The sequence below is a fragment of the Amblyomma americanum genome, chromosome 6 (genome assembly GCF_052857255.1).
Source record: "Amblyomma americanum isolate KBUSLIRL-KWMA chromosome 6, ASM5285725v1, whole genome shotgun sequence".
Classification (NCBI taxonomy): domain Eukaryota; kingdom Metazoa; phylum Arthropoda; class Arachnida; order Ixodida; family Ixodidae; genus Amblyomma; species Amblyomma americanum.
This window is the reverse complement of record NC_135502.1, coordinates 2156643-2177946: the sequence shown is the minus strand read 5'-3', so window position 1 is coordinate 2177946 and position 21304 is coordinate 2156643. Positions and strand designations below refer to the sequence as shown.

General features: G+C 45.3%; 1 protein-coding gene across 1 annotated transcript in view; it reads right to left on the bottom strand.

The window, feature by feature from the left end:
* Positions 1 to 21304, bottom strand: part of LOC144136183 (uncharacterized) — an 83003-nt gene that overhangs the window by 16109 nt on the left and 45590 nt on the right. The window contains exons 10-11 of the mRNA XM_077668252.1: positions 14913 to 15047; positions 9515 to 9707 (exon numbers count right to left, since the gene is read on the bottom strand). Of these exons, the coding sequence (XP_077524378.1) occupies positions 9515 to 9707; positions 14913 to 15047 (328 nt within the window). The remainder of the gene's footprint in view (positions 1 to 9514; positions 9708 to 14912; positions 15048 to 21304) is intronic.

The following is a 21304-nucleotide window of genomic DNA, read 5'->3' as shown; positions in this document are numbered from 1 at the left end:
ATCGTCTACATATATGAAAAACATTTGTGCACCTGCTACATGCGAACTTTGATTTTTACACAACAAAATGGAACGGGCACCCTTGGAATTAAATATTCAAGCCTACAAAGAATTTATCATCAAACTCTAGCATGCTGCAATGGTGGGGGATCCCTTCCACATAAAATACAACGAAAAGCTTGAAGTGGTTCAAAGACATGCAGTTCGTTTCATATTTAATAAATATAGGGCTACAGATTCTACTTCAAAGGTCCTCTATGACAATAACATTCCAATGCTGGATATAGAAAGAAAATAGAGTGAAAATTTTTTATTTGCAATACAAAAAGCTCAAGCACTCCACGTTTTTCCATTCTTTTCGTGAAAACGCAGTTTTGATCGTGCAAACGCAGTTTTGAATTTCATGTTACAACTCTGTTGTTTTTTCGTGCAAACCTGTTGTACAGATGTATAACCTAAGCCATTTTTATCCCATCCATCCAGACACCGTTATGCCGCATTCATAATTTGCTCCCACATGCCATGTGCACAAATTTATTTCAGTATTCATCCTTTCCATGCAGTATAATTGAACTAAATTATCTACTGCCAACAGTTTATTTCTTTGGAAAATTTTGAGTATGCTTTAACCAGTGGCTTACAATCATTAGGGCATTTCAATGCGATAGCATTAAGGGTCTTATGTCGCAGAAAAGCCGGCGTCAGTGTTACTGGCTGTGACCAAAAATTTCCGATGGAAGCAAAGAATTAATAAAAATAAGGAACAGGTCAAAGAATGCTTGCATTTGTGTTAAATTTCTCAAGGAGGTTCCTGCAACCAGAGGAAAATAATTGAGCTTGAGGACCCTTGGACTGCAAGGCGTGCTCACTACCCGTAGGCCACGAAGGCTCATTGTGGTTCCAGCTGAATAAAGGTGAACCTAGTGAATACATTGCAGTCTTTGAGGCTGAGAGGCCCTGCCTATGCGCTGGTGCACAGGAAGTGGCGCCAAATACGACAAGAGTGGCACGTTCCTTTGTGCCGTCGCTCTTCCTGCCATCTGTTCTTCGTGGCCTCCGAGACTCTAAAAAAATCTCAGAGGCCATCCTTACGAGCGGCAGACGACCGCAGTTCACAATTTGTACAATTCATAAGTAGTGGTGGTTTATTAATAAAAATACAGAGAAAAGATGTTGCCAGCCGCAGCGATGCTTTTTCAGTAAGAGCGCGTGGGACGGTGCTTAAGCAGACATTCATAAAAACGGTGGCAAACGCAGGACCCATGAGCATGCTTGCAAAGTACTGCGGTTATTGTCCGTGTTACCATAGCCTCCTATATACTTTCTGTGCCTGACAACTCCGCGTTCTGTGGCCATCATTGCCGCTCCTCCTCCTTTGAGAAGTTACGCCGCTGGCTACCAAGAGATGACAACAGCGACGTTGGGGCGACTTTGTCGCCAGACGAATGCTGGTTTGCAAGCCAGTTCGTCCAGGTGCGTTGTGCTGCCGTGCTTTCATAGCTTCTTGGAACATATTGCAGCTTGCAAGGTCTTGCTTCTACTTTTTTTCTGCCTTTGGATGCTGCAGGATTACAGCATTGCTTCAAGTTGTAAATGCCAGTGTTGCATGGATCTCAACTAGCTTTTAGCTAGGGATCCAGATGTTGTTTCTAACATGCTTTGTCTAAATTTTCAGAAATAAAATTCAATTCAATTCAATTCTCTGGCATTGCAAAACGTTAAACTCGTGCTCAGTCACATTGAGGCCTGTGAAAAATAATGACAGCAGCAAAAACTGTTTAATATGCATCAGTACTACAATAATAATAGACGTGTACATGCGTTTTCTGGACTGTGGCCCTAAATTTCTTCCCTACCTAGCTCGTGTGCATGTGCTTCCGAGCACAGTTTTTTTTTTTTCTCAGTGCACAGGCTAATTGTGTAATTCTGTGATAAACAAGAAACACAAGCTTTACCTAATGTCACGATGGCTACTTTTAAATGAGTGAAACCGAACGATGCAATGCGTATTTAGTTTCCATTGTTTGTCAAGTTTGAAAGCAAGGATTTTTTTTTAATGAAGCGCTGAATCATTGAAAGGAATAGCTGAGTCAAAGACTGCTCTCTTTACAGATCCCAATGGCATACTGCTGTGTGCCACTGTGCTGGTTAGACAGCAGAAAAAAGGAGCTGGGCATTTCCTTCCATGAGATCCCCGCTGAAGCTGCGCTGCGTGCCCAGTGGCAGACAACAATACGAAGAGACGACTGGGTCCCGAACAGCACCTTAAACTATTCAAGGACATGCAGCAAGCATTTCAATGACTCTGTCTTTGCAGAAAGTAAAAGGCACCGTCTGACGAAGGGAGTTGCGCCACCAGTGTTCACAGACTACCTGTCATACTTGCAACCCCGAACTCTGAAGGAAGGGAACAGTGTAAGCACAAGAAAAAGGACAGGTTTGGAAACCCACCACGGCTAAGATGAGTCCGTGCAAAAAAACATAAGAAGTGTGACGAAAGCACGAACGTTGAGATGTAATGTTTGATGTTGACAGTAAGGTCACTGAACCCTCTCCTACTGCAAGTGGCAACTATTTGAAGTGACACAACAGCATTCAGGAGGCATTTGTACAAACCAAGATGAAGTATTTCTTGTTCGCGCTGACAAAGCAACGCAAGTTGACATCAGATCTTCCAGTCTTCTGACAGCGGAGAGAATGAAGAGGAAGGAGAGAGACCTAAAGGAACAAATAGAGAGGCTTCGTACCACAGTAGATCACTATAAAATGGAGCTGAAAAGGCTTAAAGAAGAATGTAATTTTGGTGATATGGTATATATTTGGGAACAAGCTGAACAAAAAAACATTGCTGCAGTATTTCTGCTAAACCAAGTTGTCAATTTCAAGCAAAAAATGCCAACATGGTCGGAAGACGCAGTGCGACACGGCATTGTACTTAGGCACCTTTCCACAAAGGCCGATGAGCATGTCCAAAAGGAAAGTGTTCAAGCTTCCAAGCAGGAACCCGCTACAAAACTTCATTGAAAGTACTTCTGGGGAGACGGTGCAAGCCCGGCTAAAATCCGAGCTTGACAAACTTGAATCACCACAGTCAAAAGTATGTATGTTCTCTCACCGTCAATATGAGATGCGAATCAAGCCAGCATCATACTTTTTTTACTAGAGGACTGAATGGTGCACAGCTGTCCAAACTGATGTTCTCACTAAGGTCGAAGAGGCAGGCTTCAAGGTGGTGCACCTTGTAAGCAACAACCACAAAGTGAACACGAGTGCCATGAAGGACCCCTGTGGTGGATTCCTCATGTACAGGATACAGCGTCCATGCAATCCTGATCGGCTGCTGTTTTTAAGTTTTGATTATTGCCACGTTTTGAAGAATATACGTTCGCAGTTCCTTGCACGTGACCTACGGAAGTAGGCAGAAGTATCATCATCTCATTTGAAGGAACTCTATGAGATGCAGAAAGAGCGGATTGTTAAACCTGTGAGGAACCTAACCAGAAGACATGTTTTTCCAAACAATATTAGAAAAAATGAATGTCAAAAGAGCTGTCCAAGTTAGGGTGACCAACTTCCTGCTAGCGAAATGCGGGACACGCTGACTGTGGTGGGGAGGGGGGGTCAATGACATGTGCAGCCCAAAGAGAAATTCAGAATAATTTATCTCGCACTTTTGGCAAGAAATTATTTCTTGTGGTCTTTTGCCATCTCTGAAGCAGAAATTAGAGTAACTGATACAAGTTGAAGTTCAAATACAGATATATGCAAAGTATTTATACATCACTGTGAAATGCTCTGACATGAAACAAATTTCTTAATATAAAAGTAAAAATTCGGCAACTCAAAAAACCTATGGCTTTGTCTGCACATGTTATTTTAGCTTGGGAAGTACTCGCCGCCGCTTGCTTTACTTTCTTGAAGTCGTATTTCTTCTCAGATCAAACCGCCTCTGTCTGAACTGGTAGAACTCCTGGCAGGTTTGCTCACAGTTTGCCTTCACCAATATTTCGGCCTTGATCAGGTTCAAGCTGCATCGGCTTCGTTCACTGCTCCAAGCTCCTGTCATGAGTGAAAAAAGTCGCTCCGCGAAAGCATTAGTCACTGGAATGCTGAGCACAGCTGAGAGCACTACAGTCAGATTTGGAAAAGCATCACTTTTAAGCAATCTGCTCCACTTGTTCCCTAAACATTCTTTTAGTTTCGCTGCCACAAGACACCTTATTTCTGGCTGCGGACAGCACAATTCACCATACAGCTCATCCATGTTGACGGCCGACGTCAACTGGAACGCCGAATCAGCTTTTTCAAGGTCATTTAACATTAGTTCAAGCTGCAAGTTCAAGCACTAAAGTTGCTTCGTTGGACTTGATTCGCTGTAGTCAAACCTTTGCTCCAAGTACGTTGACGCATTTTGCAAAAATCCAAGGAACTCTTGCGTTACCGCCGTCACTTGTGGCCTGTCGAGGTTCGCAAGGGCTTCACCAGCTTCGAATCCAAAAAAATTTGTCGTCAATGCGCTGTTGTAGCTTCGTTCTGACAGTGCTCATGATAACGTACAGCTCGCAGGCGGTCACTTCGTTGCCCGCTACCAAAAGCACAGCGTCGTGGAAGATCTGCATCATGTTCCCCAGAAATTTCAGGTAGATGTGGAGCTGAATTGTGTTTTCAGCTTGTTCATCTTGTTTCACTTCCACAGCATACGAGGACAGTTATCCTCCCCCAGTGTGAAAAAAGTAGCCGCTGACAGCCGGGAAAAGAGACAACCATCGAGTTGGCAAGTATTTCAAGAGAGTCAAGTCTTCTGTAGAGACGAAGCCAAACATCAACCGGAGGTTGTGAAGCTGCTTTGAAGACGATGAAAAGTGGTTATAAATCTTAGTGGCAACACTCTCAACGTCAATGTTGAGTTTGTCGGCTGCACGCCGAGCACAGTTGTGCAGTACGTGAGCAACCCAGTTTGCCTTGGCCAGCCCAGGGACTTCTTTCGTGATCACGGTGTACACATAGCTGCGCTTCCCGCAAGTGACGCTTGCGTTGTCTGCACAGTAGGCAGACGCCTTCTTAGTGTCGAGACCAGCTTCCTGTATCCTCGTCTTTAGTTGCCCAAAGATTGCTGCAGCCGTCCCGTTGTGGTCCTCATAAAAATCAAGCACTTTGTTTTCAGCCCCACATTCAGGAGTAAAGAACCTGACAGCAAAAAGAAAAAGGGTGGCCAGATGCACCTGAAATTAAGGCGCTGCCGAACAATAATCAAGTTCTGAAGATTTTATCATCTCTTGCGAGACATGGGACAATAACCCTCAACCCTAATCTTTCTTCTAGCTCCGTAAAACTGCTTCTCTACAAGTCGTTGGTTCGTAGTACACTAGAATATGCTGCATCTATCTGGGACCCCTATCAAGAGACACTAATATACCAACTTGAATCTATACAGAGCCGTGCGGCCCGTTTCATTCTCTCGAATTATCACCGTAACTCTAGTGTCAGTGCCATGAAATCAAGCTTATCACTCCCACTACTGTCGCAACGTAGAAATATATCCCGCCTTTGTCTATTCCATAAGATTTACTACGATAACCCCATCCTTAAGAGAAAATTTATAACGCCACCTTGCTACGTTTCAGCTCGGATCGATCATCGTCATAAAGCTGGTATTCTTTCATGCCAAACAAACCACTTTTACAACTCATTCATCCCCAGCACATCGGCACAATGGAATCACCTTCCCCGATCGGTCGTCGAAATAAGTGACCATTCTGTGTTTAAATCGGCTTTAACTAACTTGATGGTAACATAGTACATGTAATTCTTGCGCCCTGCCGTTTATTCTTTTCAGCTTATGTGGTAGTTAAAACAGACCTGGTCTGCGTGGTATCCTTGTTTGCGTGGTATGCTTACTTTTATGCTTACTTTTATTCTTTGCTCATAATTTCGTGTTAAATGACTGTTAATTTGTTTGATTGTATTTACTGTAACCTACTGATTTGCGCGAGCCATATTCTTGTTCACATTTTTGTGTTACTTGTGACTGCTGTTCCTTTGTTATTTTGTCTATTGTACCCCACTCCCCTCTGTAATGCCCTCGGGCCCTGAGGGTACTGAAATAAATAAATAAATAAATAAATAAATAAATAAATAAATAAATAAATAAATAAAATGCGGGATTTTCCCGCGAGTCGCAGGACGGTTGGTCACCCTAGTCGAAGCGCTTGCCCCAGATATTACATTTGCTCTGGAGTTTTTGAAAGAGCAAGCAGGACATGGCTACCATCCATCATTTGCCTATGCAGGGCCAACAATAGTGTTTACAAAGAACATCTGTCGGTGGTTCCTACTGCACGACCTCAGCAACAAGCGCCAACAAATCGGGCAGAGGTTTCCTGACGTCAGGCACTTCGACGATGAAAATGATGACAGGCTGGAATGGCAGGAAGTCATGTTTTCGCTATACATCAACTAACTAAGGAAAGATGTCACTTATGCTTGTGGTTTCTTCACAGCCGAAAAGTACGAGGCCCTTCTGCTCACAAAGTACTCAACTGCTGCCTGCATTCGCTATCTCTTAGCTGAAGAGAAATTCTGCTTTGTACTAATGAGAAAATTCAGCAGCGATTCAATTGAGGCACTGTTTGGAACCCTGAGGTGGCCACTAGGGGTGCATCGAACAACTTGACGTGCACTCAGTATTATCAGGACTAGAAACAGTCTGGAAACAGACTGGAATCGCCGCCAGATCGAAACACAGCAACGTGCTCAATCATGAGATCAGCATAGTTCTGCACTTGAGACTGCAAGGCTAAGTGCACCTGACAGCTGCCAATGGTTGCTTTGGAAGTTTTGAAATGCTTAAATTTGCAGCATGTCCCTGCTACTCTCCCTACCTTGCAGTTGTCTGCTACTGTCTAAGTAGGTGGCCACGTAGCTCATGTAACAAATGAGCACATAGAGTGTGAGTAGTGCTGTTTGCTTACGACAGAGCCACCTACTATTCAGCCACTGCAGCTGTTCACACGACAGCAGGACCGAGGTGGGCTGCTTTATCCATCTGATGAGTTGCTCTATATATAGACATGCTGTGGCTGTTTGTGGAGGCAAGACTGAAAGAAAATCCTTGACTTCAGAAGCCACTGAAGAAGCTGACCGATGCAGCTGTCCCAACCATCTACAAATCACACTTGCTGAAATGCCCTGCCAGTGACAGCAGTCACCATAAATATTTTCCTTAATTTGCGGCCACAAGATTCATAAGACCACTGCTGGTGAACTGTGCCTCTACAGTAGCAGACAAGAATGGCTTGTATAAGCCACTGTTCAGTCAGAAGCCACTGTCAAGAAAATCCATGAAGCTGTAAAGTAGGTGCTCTTCTGTGGCACAGCTCCTGTTGTGGAATGTGTAAATAAATACTGGTGCCTTTGTGCCTAAACTTTGTTTTACCTCAGCGTACTATCAATATGATTTTTCCACCTGCCACTGATGCCAGTGGAGCACTGGCGGGGCCGACTCCTAGTGTTTCAAGTCGTGCGCGCATTACATAAAACTGAGTCAAATAAAACGTCATAGCTTTAGTGTCTAGCGTATATCGTGATCACTTGTTATGCATAGAGCAAGTCAGCCTTACAAATGGAATAATAATGAATAGGTATGATTCATGTTTAGCAGCAATTATCTCGCGAGTGGATAACAGCGCTGTGCAGTACGCATCACGCCGACATTTGTACCCGGGCACCCCACACCTACATCAGTGGCGCCCTCAGTAACGGGAACGGTGGTGCCGTGCAACATTCCCCGACTGCGCCGCTGTATTGCTCTCGTGGCGCGTTGACGGGCACAGAAAGTACAAAGCAGGCTATGGTGCTACTTGTGGGTTTCGGTGCATACACTGTACAGCTTCAGCAAGAGTAACTGCCGAAAATATCTGCAGGTAATTTTCAGTCCAAACTCAGCTCACCACATTCTCGCTTTGTTGATATCCTTTAGCACGTGCATACATGGCCAAAAAAGGTGCGATGTTATAAAATGCGCGCATGCCAGATAAAGAGCATATGCCAACACTGCATGAGCTAAGGAAGGACTAGCAAGGCAAAAAATGTTGACCCGAACCTTCAATTGTCAAGACACCTGGCTAGTCGACCAGTAGCTGCGCAATTGAAGCGGGAGTGGAGCTGCTCTTCTGTTGAGCATTTCTTTAAAATATGCTCGCTTGAAATGCTTCACCTGTTTTTCCGCTTGGTCGAAGCTTCTTATCACCCAAAGAAGAGCGTGCCAACAGAGGCGTCTGCTCGCGTGCACTGCATGGCGGGATATCACCATGCTCCACCGTCAGTCTCCACGGTGGCGGGGTGTTGCGCACTCGTGTTGTGCTCATCCCAGCCGAACGCACGACACCACATGAGCGCGCAGAAAACTCCACGAGTGCCGTGACCCAAAGACACTATTAGAGACATGTACCAATATGTACACGAGTAACTATAAGTATGATAATTAGGAATGAGGTCGTTAGGTGAGTGTTGAATAGGTGATGTGAACAGGACCCAATAACACTTGTGTTCAACTCATAAAGGGGAAACTTAAATGTCCTCCAAGTTTTTCTCTTTTTTTTTTGTGCAAACACAGTTTTGCATTCCATGCTTGCACTTGTTAATTGTTTTTTTCGTGTAAACCTGTTGTACTGATGTATAATCTCACAATATTTTTGTGCTGTTGATTGTGTGCTCTTGGTAAGTCGTTGTGCCATGTCATTTTTTAGCGTCTGCTTCTCTTGAATCAAGTGCATGCATGGTCCAAGCATGTTTCCCAAAGCACTGATAATAGCTTATAGTAATCTGTACCTGTATCTAATTACTCACCTGCCTGGACTTCCGAGACTGCAGTATTTTCTAAATAAAATAGACATATAACTAAGACTAGAAAAAAATTAATTTAAAAAGAAAGATTGCTTTATTGAATTATTGGGCTTAACGTCCCAAAGCAACTACTCCGGCTATAAGGGACGCCATAGTGAAGGGCTCCGGAAATTTCGACCACCCGGGGCTCTTTAACATGCACTGACATCACACTGTACAGTACAGAAAGAGGTGTTCCTGCTTTGGCAATTTATGGTTTTGGTGTCTGATGAAGAATGCTGTAATGGAGGGCTCTGAATAATTTGAACATCTGGGATTTTTTTATGTGCCTTGACATAGCACAGTACACGAGGCTCTAACATTTCGCCTCCACTGCCAAGCACCACAATCAGTGAGCCACCACAATGGCTTGTTTCGGCAATCAAGAAAAAAAAGAAAAAACTGAGTTAAAATAGGAAGTTAAGTGAATTTGCATAACTTAATACTCGACGTTTTTGTGTCAGTAAGTATGCACTTACATTAACTCGGCCAACTTTCTATTTTTTTCATGCCGTTCTTTGTTTGTGCTTCAATGTGTATGAAAACAAGAACTGCACACTAACTGCGGCAAACCATGCAGTGATGACAGGCGGTACTCAAAAAGCTTGGCGCAATGTTTCTGTCTCCTCACCAGCATCCTCTTGGAAACGGCCAGGAGGAGTCAGCAATGGGCGCTGGTGCCGATGGGCCTGGTGGACCATCTCCTCTCGCCGGCGAGCCTGCACTGCACGCAGCGCTTCGAGCCAGTGCACCAGGCTGGCATGTACGTCGGGGTGAACCTCAGCACCGCGCAGCTGCTCCATCTTGGCCACCAGCGTCAGCACCTGTGCAATTGGGTCACTGAAGTCCGCAGTGGCCACACAAGTGAACTGACCATGGCACAGAGCAAGAATGGCGAGGAAATGAAACCCCATTCTATGATGCAGTGCTGTTACACTGCCATAAATGAGTAAGCAGCCTGGAGCAAGGCGCTTAATTGCTGGCACCACTTGATAGTCCATTCTTAACTATTTGTCACGCAAGACTCTCGCTTCTCTCTTCTACCTGTAGCCAGACTGGACACCATCAAGTGACAGTAGTACCTATATGTGCCTCAACAGGCATCTCTCCTCTTGGTGACATCATTCGTGCATCTGTGCTCAAGACAGTTTAGCCTTCTTCACATCTTTGCCCTGTGGCCTGAATGCAGGCAGGCTGTGCAAGTTCATCCCTGCCAGTGTCTCCTACTACACCCAGCCAGTACCAGATGCAAGAAAAAAAACCCTCTTAGTCGTAGCATGCTTCCTTGAAGAGCTGCCCAGAGGAGCAGTGGCTCACCTCTGAGCATTGACTGGCATGCGTACGCACCTTATTTTGTGCTGCTGTATTCTCTACTCCCTCAGAAGACAAAATTAGGGCTAGGGACACATACTCAGTGTCCAGGCTCCGATGATTTTTTTTTTTTTTTACAGATAGCTGTGCACAGGCCCTCAGACTGGAGATGATGTACCCCACTGTATTTTTATGTAATTTATTAAAGCACGGTTCTGCACCCAGAGTTTCTGTGAGCTGTGACAAAGAACGCGAACAAACGCGCAAAGCCTGCCACCACCCACGCGCGTTCACAGCAGAAGGCAGAGTGCCAAACACATCACCGTGCTATGACTGCAAATGCATGCGACTTGCAGCGATTCTGTGGACACGAGTTGTGACCACCCACGTCACAGCCAGTGTAAACTGAAACCATAAGTCTTCAGAAGATATAACATACCTATTTTTAATATAAGATACCTATTTTTGATCATACAAATTCATTTTCTCATGAAAAGATCACTGATTGAAACATACAGTCACAAGATTCCTCTCTGCTTTTTCCCAGTGTGTGATTTAAACTGCTTGTCAGTTGACACTGCCGATGATCGTTTATGTAGCTGATGTTGCATGTTTCATTTTGTGCTGGTGTTTCTTTATGCGCAACTTACCAATTTTGCAAAAGTAAATGTCATACTTCTTGAATAATGTTCATTCTTCCAATATCAATGCCTTTCTTTTTTGCGCAGTCACAGTTCTTCATACCAGGATCTGAATTCATCGTCTCCTGCATGACCATATAGGGTCATTCCATCTCAAACCTACCAGGTGTCATGTTGTTCGGGTCTGTGGGGAATAATACTCTCCCTTATTATTTTTGGCAAAAATTTTGATCACTTCAGCAGCTCCAGAAATTTAAGGTTTTGTGCTAAATTAGGTTTCAGAAAAATATTCTAAAAAATTATGTGAAAAATGAAGCTGCAGTTTATTTTTCTGCCACATCTATGCGCACTCCTCCGTAATGCTCTACAAGTGATGGAACAAATTTCATGCTCTGCTTATTTGCAGGTGGAAGCTTGGGCATGCTGGTGTGTCATCATTACAGCGGAAAAGACATCCTGTCTGTGTACTCATGTCATCCTGGCCTTTTGCACTGTAACAATATTTGTACACTGTATTTTCACGATTGTAAGTTGACCTATTTTCTAAATTATAAGTTCTGACGTTGGGGGGAGGGTCGACTTACAATCACAACCAAACCATGGCACTATAAGTAAATGATTGTAAGTTGACTTACAATCATGTAAATTGGTATGTATTGTAATATATAAAAAATGTCCCTATTTTGACTTTTTTCTTTTTCGGAAAAGATCATTTCTTTGCAGGCTTTCTATACAATTTTCCCAATGGTCACTGGAATTCTCTTGAACGTCCCATGTCCTAAACATCCATAGGACGTCCACGGGAGTCTCAGTGCCCATTGGGATGCGGCATTGGCCAGAAGTCGCACAACACAGGAAAAAAAACTGGCAGCGGCTTAGCTCAGCTATGCCAGGATATATGTAGCGAGAGGCACGCATCCCTGGCTGAGCTTGTTGTGGTCACTGTATGTTTAGCATTGAGAGACATTGGGCTCCATCTCGGCAGTTATGCGCCGTCTGTCACGCTCGGCAGTCTGCCATCTCCGTTTGGCAAGCCGTTCCTCTCTCTGTTCGGGCGTCTCCACTGCTTTCTTTGCCTTCTTACACTCATTCTCTCTTTGTTGAGTAGCCAAGTGCCAGGCGGCAACCTCAGGATCGGAAGAGTTAATCTTCTCTTGTTTATATCGCCGTTCAGCAGCGGCTGGACTCTTCTTCTCTGCATCCATGTCAAACGTTGTGACACAGCCGCCCATTACATCTTCGCCTTTCGTACGCAATGCTGCGCATGCATGCGTGGTTCAAGTGATAGAGAGGGGTGCAGCGAGGTGGCGATGAAGCGCACGGCGCGCTTCGTTCTGAAAGCGGAGCAGGCGCGTGGCCACAGCGACGGCGAGGTGCACGCTGCACCTGCTGCTCCTCTCCGGTTGCCATAGTAACGACGCGTGCGCACAACTGGCCTCTCCCAGCCACTGCGAAATGCTCGACTGGTAGCCCAGTGTAGCTCTCGCTACAATAAATTTTACTTTACCCCTGAAGTTATCACATACTCCCCACAAGGAATAAGAAATCATTTTTTCTCAAGTTCGGCTGCCGATTGCACACACTGGTGGTCCACGCATAAATGTGAGTCATGACTTATTTGATAGTCCTCCTTATATACTGTCTTTAAACTTGTGCAGTGTCCTTAAACAATATTTTTTACGAAAGAAAACAATTTTTGAAGTTGAGCAGTCGATGCGCAGTGTATGGCTAGGCATGTGCACTTCAACTCTAGGCGATAATGCTGCATATTGGCTCAGCATACTGTACTTGTACAGAAAGCACATCTGGCATGACATGACAGTGAACTGTTCCCTTCAACTGCACCCTGCCCCGCGCTGAATTCAGAAAAAGCCTGTAGACATGTGGAAAAAGAAATAAGTGAATGAATAAAGAACTTTTACTGCTCAATAGAGGTCTTAGCAAGCTAGGCAGGTAGAGCCCCTAGTCCAGGGCCCCTGTGGCTGCTGTGGCAATACAGACCTAGTTGATCAGTCTATGCTGGTTTGCTTGGTACAACCTTTCAAGGGCTACCTGCTATTTAGCTTCCTCAAGATCGGGTTCTGCAAATCATGTTCTTTAGTGCACTGAGCCGACCAATGAAAAATACAAGAAATGTGTCACTTAATAAAATTGTAAATGGCGGGGTTTCACTCTTTCCTTACTGCGCTAGCTTATTCAAATTGTCCACTTTGCACAATGGCACAAAATAGCCATCAGCCATTCTGTGCAATCTGGGCTGCTGCTGGACAAATAACGCCTTTCAGTATGTTGCACAAGAACTGTACTTCAGTTTGGGATTCAGTGTTTTTGTCAGCCTCATGTATAAGGGAGCAGTTTTAAGCCTCCCATGAGACATGTCAGCTCTAAGCGATCAGAGCGAGCATGGCGTCCAAGGTAGTGCCCTCGTCTCGCAACGACCCGGCTCAGCAACCGCAGTGTTCTCATGATTCAGCGGCTTAGACATTTTACTTTTTAGATGTAAGTGACAGCCTTGTGTGAAAATATCATGTCCGTTTGCCTGATTTTAGTTCACAAAAAGATGATTGGCCTGCCCAGCCCAGACTGTCGATACCAGCTGCCCGTCTGTAATTTTCGCTTTCAGCGTTGCCGATTAGATTTGCTGCTTTCAGAGCCTCTTTGAAGTTACCGAGCATGTTCTGGAAGGTCCTGTGTAAGCAGCAGTGTAGCGGATCATGATTTCTCCAAGAAGGCCAGCGGTCAACCTTGGAAATGCATAGCAGAGTAGCCCAAAGCGCTGTGCACAATTCTTTTTTTACTGATCGAAAAATCCAGCAGGAAGAATTTTGTAAGTTTGAATGCTACTTCCCGACATAGTAACGCATAAATCGTATATTCTAGATTTTTTACTCTCGTATTTTTTACTGCATATATTTAATAAACAGGAAGAATTTTGTAACTTTGAATACTACTTCCCGACATAGTGACGCATAAATCATATATTCAAGATTTTTTACTGCATACATTTAATAGATTCTTGAATTTTTGTGTGTCTCAAATTTTGCTAATGAAATTTATTTTTGAAGACAAAACAGGGCTATCAACTGACACACATCTGGTATTTTTACATGGACTACCAGTGCGTGCAATCGACAGCCGAACTTGAGAAACGATTGTTTTTCTCGTACTTCTCACTTTTGTGAGAAACGACTTGAGGAGCCAAAATTAATTCTTCTGTGAAGGTCTTACATATGATGATGAAGATGAACTTTTGTGGCGCAAGGGCAGCTTTGGCTAAAGAGCGCCATGGCACAAGGTAGTTTTTCATTTCACAAGGTGGGGTCAAAGACCCAAAATGCTGCGAAAATTACAAATGCTGCGAAATTATCTGAAATCCCTGAAGAGAAACCACCTTTCTGGAATAAAAAAGTTCGAAGTAGCAACATTTTTGTGACATTAAAATAAACATACACATAGCCACACAATGAAATATGTTCCAAGGCTTATAAAACATAATGGTGGAACATATATAGAAGGGGCAAAAATAAACTGCACCTGTGCGCAATACTCTTCATTTTTAAAAATAGGTTTTATGGTGCCTAGTTCAGCTCAAGCATCAAATTTTGAAAGCTGCACAGGTGATCATATTTTTTCTCACCAAAAAAAATTTGGAAGAGTTCCCTACCCTTTAGACCTAAATAGCATTAGTTTTTTTTCAGAGAAATTTCAGATGGTTGAGTGCCACACTCGGACTAACGTTTGAGATGGAATGACCATATATGATTTACAGTATCTATTAAAATAGATCCAAGGCAGTATTTTAACAAATTAAAGTCATAACTTTTCCAGTTGTGTTGTTCCTTGGTAGCTGCGCACCGTTATCAACTAACAACCTCAGGAAACAGAATGACTGTGTCCACTTGCTTCACATAATGAATGCATATTGTTGTAAGAAATGCTCTGAACTAATTTCGGAAAGTGTGTTTATTATGAAAGTTGCGCTGAATTAAAAATTTCCAAAATTTGATGACCAATGCAAGGTCTGCATGTATAATAAGAGAGTAAATAGAGTAACGCAGAAGATGACACCATGATTACCTTCGCGTGTTCCCGTAGCTGGTCGACAATGAGGCGGTCCACACGTGATGGGTTGGGTGGCAACCGGGGCACTGGGATGTTATTGGCACTGGAGACACGCTTTCCTGGGTTCTGCCGTGCCAGCTCTGCCTCAGTCTGCACCAGAGCGGCAAAACCACAAGCTGAAGGCTCCTTCTTTCAATGTCAGCCTTGGCTTTTTCTACCATGTTTTCCGAGGATACTGGGACCATTTTATTATTCTAGAATAAGTAGGAAGAACTTTATGCAACCTTTATGACAAGGATGACTATGCTTATGTAGGAAAACTAAAATTCAAAAAGAAGTTTTCCCATTTTTTTGTTATGTGTTTTTAAGGATCCATAGAGCACACAATTATGTAATTATTTTGCTTAGTTTTGCTGGTTTTAAAAGCATTAGGTCTTACTCATCACGTTTCGCGATTTTGTAGGGCCTGCTACCACACCGAGATGACAGAACCATCTGTGGCAGCAACTAGAAAACAGCACATCTCGTATTGAAGCGCCATCTACAATAGCATTATAGAAGCAACCATATGCCACATGCCAATGATGACGTCATGGTCCAATAGGGTGGACAAAGGTGGAACTATACGAGTACGACGTCAGGGGACGAAATGGCGGCATAGTTTCGGTTTCTCAGGTCTAAGATGAAGGCCATTGACATTGGCTGTGCCCTCCCATCCCTTCTCCCAGTATAATGTCAGGGGACGAAATGGCGGTAGTTTCCGTTTCCCAAATACAAGATGGCGGCCATTAAAATTGGTTGTGCCCTCGAATCCTTTTCCCACCTCACCCGTTACGAGACTGCTATATATGTATACATTCATTCCGCTATATATATTCCGACAACAAGGGACACCCATCCAGGGACAGTTGTGCGCCAAATTTGGTAGGCAAAAAATACCCCTATGGGTTGTGGTATAGAAATAAAACCAGAATTAAATTATAGGTAAACATTGTACACATGCAATTACTAATTGAAGAATTACCATATCGCACCGCAAGCCGAATTCTAGGCCCACCTTGACCCCCCCAAACGAAGCAAATTCCGTCTGGGACGTATCTTGAGGGGGTGTAACTCAACAATGGATAGACGTGCATCGTAATTTCTCTGATAAATGGCACTAGGCGTCGATCGCTTCGCTAGGCGGCGTGTGTGCACGCGCAGCCAAGCATGTTGGCAATTCACCTCGTTTCAAAGGAGATGCTCTTATGTTCCATCCATCCATCCATTCGTAACGAGCAGTCTTCACTGTGATCTCGACGGTTGCGTCTCCGGAGTCCGAAATTTTGGACAAGAACAGTGAACGCGTCTCATCAAGTCGAACTGTCGACGTACACCTCGGCCTCTACGTTAATGCTCATTACTGCAACGTCTTCCGGACGGTGGCGCCCTTTTTTCCAAGGATGCCCAGTGCATACTATGTACTGCGACAAAACGTCTTTGTTGTCTGTATGCCCATCATTCACATTTTAACATTTACCCTGACAACAGGCACAAAAGATGATTAATGTTGCCCATTAAATTTTGAAACCACCATGGGTAATCGTCAGTTTACTCAAACTTTCGATGAGTCAGTGTGGAAATGCACTCTATATAGATTGGGTCCTTTGTGGACTGAAGGAGAGTGTCAAGGCAGTAACAGCCTATACGTGGACAAAAGATGATCCATGATATGCAGTGCAAACGGGACAAAGGACAAAGAAAGAGATACACAGGTGCCTGTGTTGTGTACCGCTTTCTTTGTCCTTTGTCCTGTTCATGCTGCACATCATGGATCATCGTTACAGACTCCCCAAACTTTAGACCATTGTGAATGGACAAAAGACGGTGAAGTGCAAACAATTGAGCTAACTGCAGAATCCCTTCAGTATAATTATTGTGGACTACCATTAAAGCAAATTCGGTTAAGGCGAGTTCTCAAATAAGACGAACATATGAGAGAAAGTGGTTGGTTTTTCAGAGACTAAATGCGAAAAAAAAAAAAAACGCTAAAGACGAACCACTCCGCTTGTCCTTTTGTTACAATGAAATTTCGCAACAACCATGAACCACGACGACTGTTCATGGCACCTGTAAAGCATCTGTGCGTCGCTCTGAAGGCAATCAAGAAAGACAAAGAAAATGTAGCGCTGGCACACACGAATGCTTGCTCACACATTTTTGCAAGGTGCGGGGCAGCATTCTTGTTCTTTCTTGCAAGTGCAATGAAGGCAGGGTGCCATCACACCTTGCTGGTGTGCAACGCAGAGACCTGACATGGCAAGATCTATGTGTCGTGCACATGTAATGTGCCATGCACTCATGCCGGGCACACCTATTTGCTGATTCCGAGCTTAAGCAGTTTCCAACTGACAGAGCATTGCAATACACCTTTTCAAAGCGCAGAGATCAGGGAGGGCCAGATATCGGCATCACATGCCAGTCGCCTGCGGAGGACGGAAAAACGTATGGTGCACCTAATTTTTTAGTGCGAAAGCACTACTTGATTAGCAGAGCTGAAAAACACCGGGTATTTGTGAAGCCTCAACCTTAAACAAAGCGTCAGCAGTGGAGGCCTTGCGCAGCTGCTGATAAGATCTTGCATGCAGCTGCCTTTGAGGCGGTGTTGCCTCAAGTGCTTTCGCAAGTCCTACTTGATTTAACTACGTTAAAACCCTAATTTTTGCACTGCCTCGTGCTCCAACACCAAAGCTTCAGTCCTCTTGGAGCAGGAGGAAAAGTAAAAACAAAATCACACAAACACAGGTCACTGCAGAAGGAAGAAAGAAAAAACAATTCCTCTTTCAAGTGGGGTGATATATGAGCTTGTTTCATGCTCTCATGGTATGAGTGAAGTCTTCTTTCTTCACACTACAGTCTGTCTGTTTAGCAGTCATAGCTACAATGTATGCTGCCTTTGCAGTTACCTTCTCACTGCAAGGTAATTTTATAAACTGCTGTCAAATGCAACACACATTTGGACACACCCTGCATGCTCATCCTTTCCAGGGGTGCCTATTTTCATGGTCCCTTCAATTTCATCACGGAGTCTACCATACATGAAGAAGGTTGAATTAAAATTTGAAAAGTGAAAAATAAATTAAAATACATTAATAAGAAGAGCAGAAGAAACTTATGAGAGACAAGATCTTGACAGAAGGATACCTCAACCGTGGTGCATATGCAAAATCCTGATTACAGTACAACTTCGTTGATACAACTCTCCAGTTAATTGCTTATGCTCATAGAGTGACACTGTTTTCCTTCTGCTTGATATTGTCATGTAGGCTTTGAAGCCCAAAGAATTAGGCACCGCAGCGGTCAGTAAGTATGGCCGAGGAGAAAACACGAGCCACGAACTTCTTCCTCAGAAATCTTCATTGCCTTCTTCAGCACTGGCGGCATTAACCCTGGGAGGCATAGACCCGATGCTAAGAGGACTTGCCGTGGCACAAGGTCAGTGCATCCTAGCGTGGCAAAGTTTGAGGCGAAGCACGTGGACCACCTCAGAGCACTTCCGTCGTCGAGGTTCAGGCGTCTAGTGAGGGACAACCTCATAGTTGAGCTCGCCGACACGACGAAGGACTCTATAGGAACCGAAATAACGGCGCAGGAGTTTTTCGCTCAGTCCATGGCATTGGATCAGGCACCAAGCCCAGACAAGGTCGCCTGTTAGAAATTCGGCATCTCGTCGGTGCAGGTTGTAGCGGCGCACATCCCAGTCTTGCTGATCTCAGATATGCACCCTGGCGAGTTGGCGAGCATCTTCGGCATGTTGTAGAAAAGTGGCAACGTCGTCATTTATGTGGTCGTCTAAATGGGGAAGCATGGCGTCGAGTGTTGCCGTTGCCATGCGTCCGTAAACTAGAGAGAATGGTGTCATGTTGGCGGTTTCCTGAAGGGCGGTATTGTACGCGAACGTGACTTAAGGTAAGACATTGTCCCACGTTCTATGCTCTACATCCACGTATTGGACAGCATGTTAGAAAGTGCCTTGTTGAGACATTTCGTTAGTATGTTTGTCTGGAGCTGGTAGGGTCATCCTGTGGTGCTGTGTGTGACTCAGAACAAGAATATGCTGCATTAGCTCAGCAGAGAAGGCAGACCCTCAGTCTGTAATCAGAACCTCTGGTGCGCAGTGCTGCAAGACAATTTGATGAACAAAGAATTTGGTGATCTCGAAGGCAGTGCCACTGGGGAGAGCTCCCGTTTCCACGTAGCGCGCCAGGTAGTCAGTAGCTACTATGATTACCCTGTTTCCAGAGCTTGATGGAGAGAACAGTCCAAGCAAATCCATACCAATTTGTTGGAATGAACTGCACGGGGGTGGAATGGGCTTGAGAATACCAGCAGGCTTGAGAGGCAGAACCTTGCATCGCTGGCAGTCCCAGCAAGTTCGTACATAATGCATCACGGCAGTGGATAGGCAAGGCCAGTAGTACCTTTTCTGAATTCTGGATAGGATTTGAGTGACTCTGAGGTGGCCAGAAGAGGGTTTGCCGTGACACGCTTGTAAAATTTCGTCGTGTAGGCTTGCTGGCACATCAAGTAAGTACTGGCGACTGTTCAAGGCAAAATTCTTGACAAGAATGCCGTCGCGGAGGCAGAGAGAAGACAAAGCATATCTGAAGGCCTTAGGGAGCGTGGCACGTGCACCTTGAAGGAAGCCAAGTACGGCTCTGATATCCCGGTCAGTGCACTGTTGGTCGGCGAAGTCGATGGGACTGAGGGCATTCACAAAGGCATCATTGTCAACAGGGGCTTCCGGAGCTGGGTGCATGGGAGCTTGGGAAAGGCAGTCGGTGTCTAAATGTTTACGGCCTGACTTGTACATCACAGTAGTATCATATTCCTGAAGGCGTAAGCTCCATCTTGCAAGGCATTTTGCAAGGGATCCCGGAGGCTGGCTAGCCAACAAAGCGCATGATGGTCGGTCACGACTTTGAAAGGTGTCCCGTAGAGGTACGGACAAAACTTTGAAATTGCTCGTATGATGACGAGGCAGAGTAGTTGGCTTCTGTCTTGGACAAAGCCTGACTTGCGTAGGCGATCACAAGTTGTTACTTCTGCACCTGAGCCAAAATAGTGCCCAAATCAACACTTCTCAATCGGTGTGCACCCTTGTGTTGGCATTTTCATCAAAATGCACCAGAACGGGTGGTGTCTGAAAGCGACGTTGGAGTTCCTTAAAAGCCTGCTCCTGCGGGATTCCCCAGGTGAACGGCACATCAGCCTTGGTCAAACGGGTAAGGGGTGTGTCATCTGTAATAATGCGGTGCTTTGCAAGATGTGTGCTTCCGACGCGTGCCGACAACGCAAAGAAGCTACGGTAGCCGTTGAGCAGGGTCTAGAGTTCTTCACGGTGGTGAGGCAGGTCCGGGCTCACGTCGTAGTTCATGTCAGTAAGGGCGTTCGAGGTGTTCAGTCGCGACTTTGGTGCATCAAAGGAGTGCTGCGCCGGCAATTGGCGTCGGGGTGACAGCGGGGATCATCGAGTCGTCGTGGCATCTGGTCTACCAGTTGCTGAGTCATCTGGACCTCAGTGTTGCATGGCAGAAGTGGAGAAGTGTACTGTGGCGTTGGAGGATCTTTGAGTTTGTGTCATAGAACAGCTGCACCTCCAGGGGCCGCTCCATCTAGTTTCCCCTACGGGAACTTTGGGGTTGGTTCCGCTGCCCAGGAGAGCTGTATCGGCGAGGCGAGAAGGATCGGGAGAAGCGGCTGAGACCGGGAGCGGTCTGCGCAATGTAATCCGCGATTTCCCGAGGCTTGTGACCAGGCAGCGGATGGCGTGCATCGAAAGGGTATCTGCGAAGACCCATTTCCTTGTACAGGCAGCGGCGACAGATGTGCCCAACTTCGCCGCAATGGTAGCACAAAGGCCGGCTGTGTACGGCTCGCCAGACGTCAGTCCATCGAAGGCCCGTGTGCTGCACGATGTTCTGCCTGGAAGGTGAAACATGATTGGCTGGTGGGGGTGGCTCGTAGCGCGGTGATGGAGGTGGCACGTAACGGCTTGCCACAACGGCATAACTTAAGGTCTTGGGAGGCGGAGTAGCTGGGACAAGTGGCGAGATGCCTAGTGCCTGCTGCACTTCTTCACGTACGACATCAGAAAACGTGGCAACCTGTGGCTGTGCAGCGGTCGGCAGGTACTTTGCTACCTCTTCCCTCACCATGGCCTGGATCAGCTCGCGCAGCGATTTTGCAGAAAGGGTCACAGTCGCAGTTCCCTCAGCACTGGTGGCGATCATTGATACAGTTGTGCGCTGGTACTGCCAGGCTCTCAAGGAACTTTTTTATTGTGGCCGCCTCAGTGATGAAGTCTGCTATGGTCGCCAGAGGACTTCACACTAGGCCAGCGAACAGCTGTTCCTTGACCCCCCTCA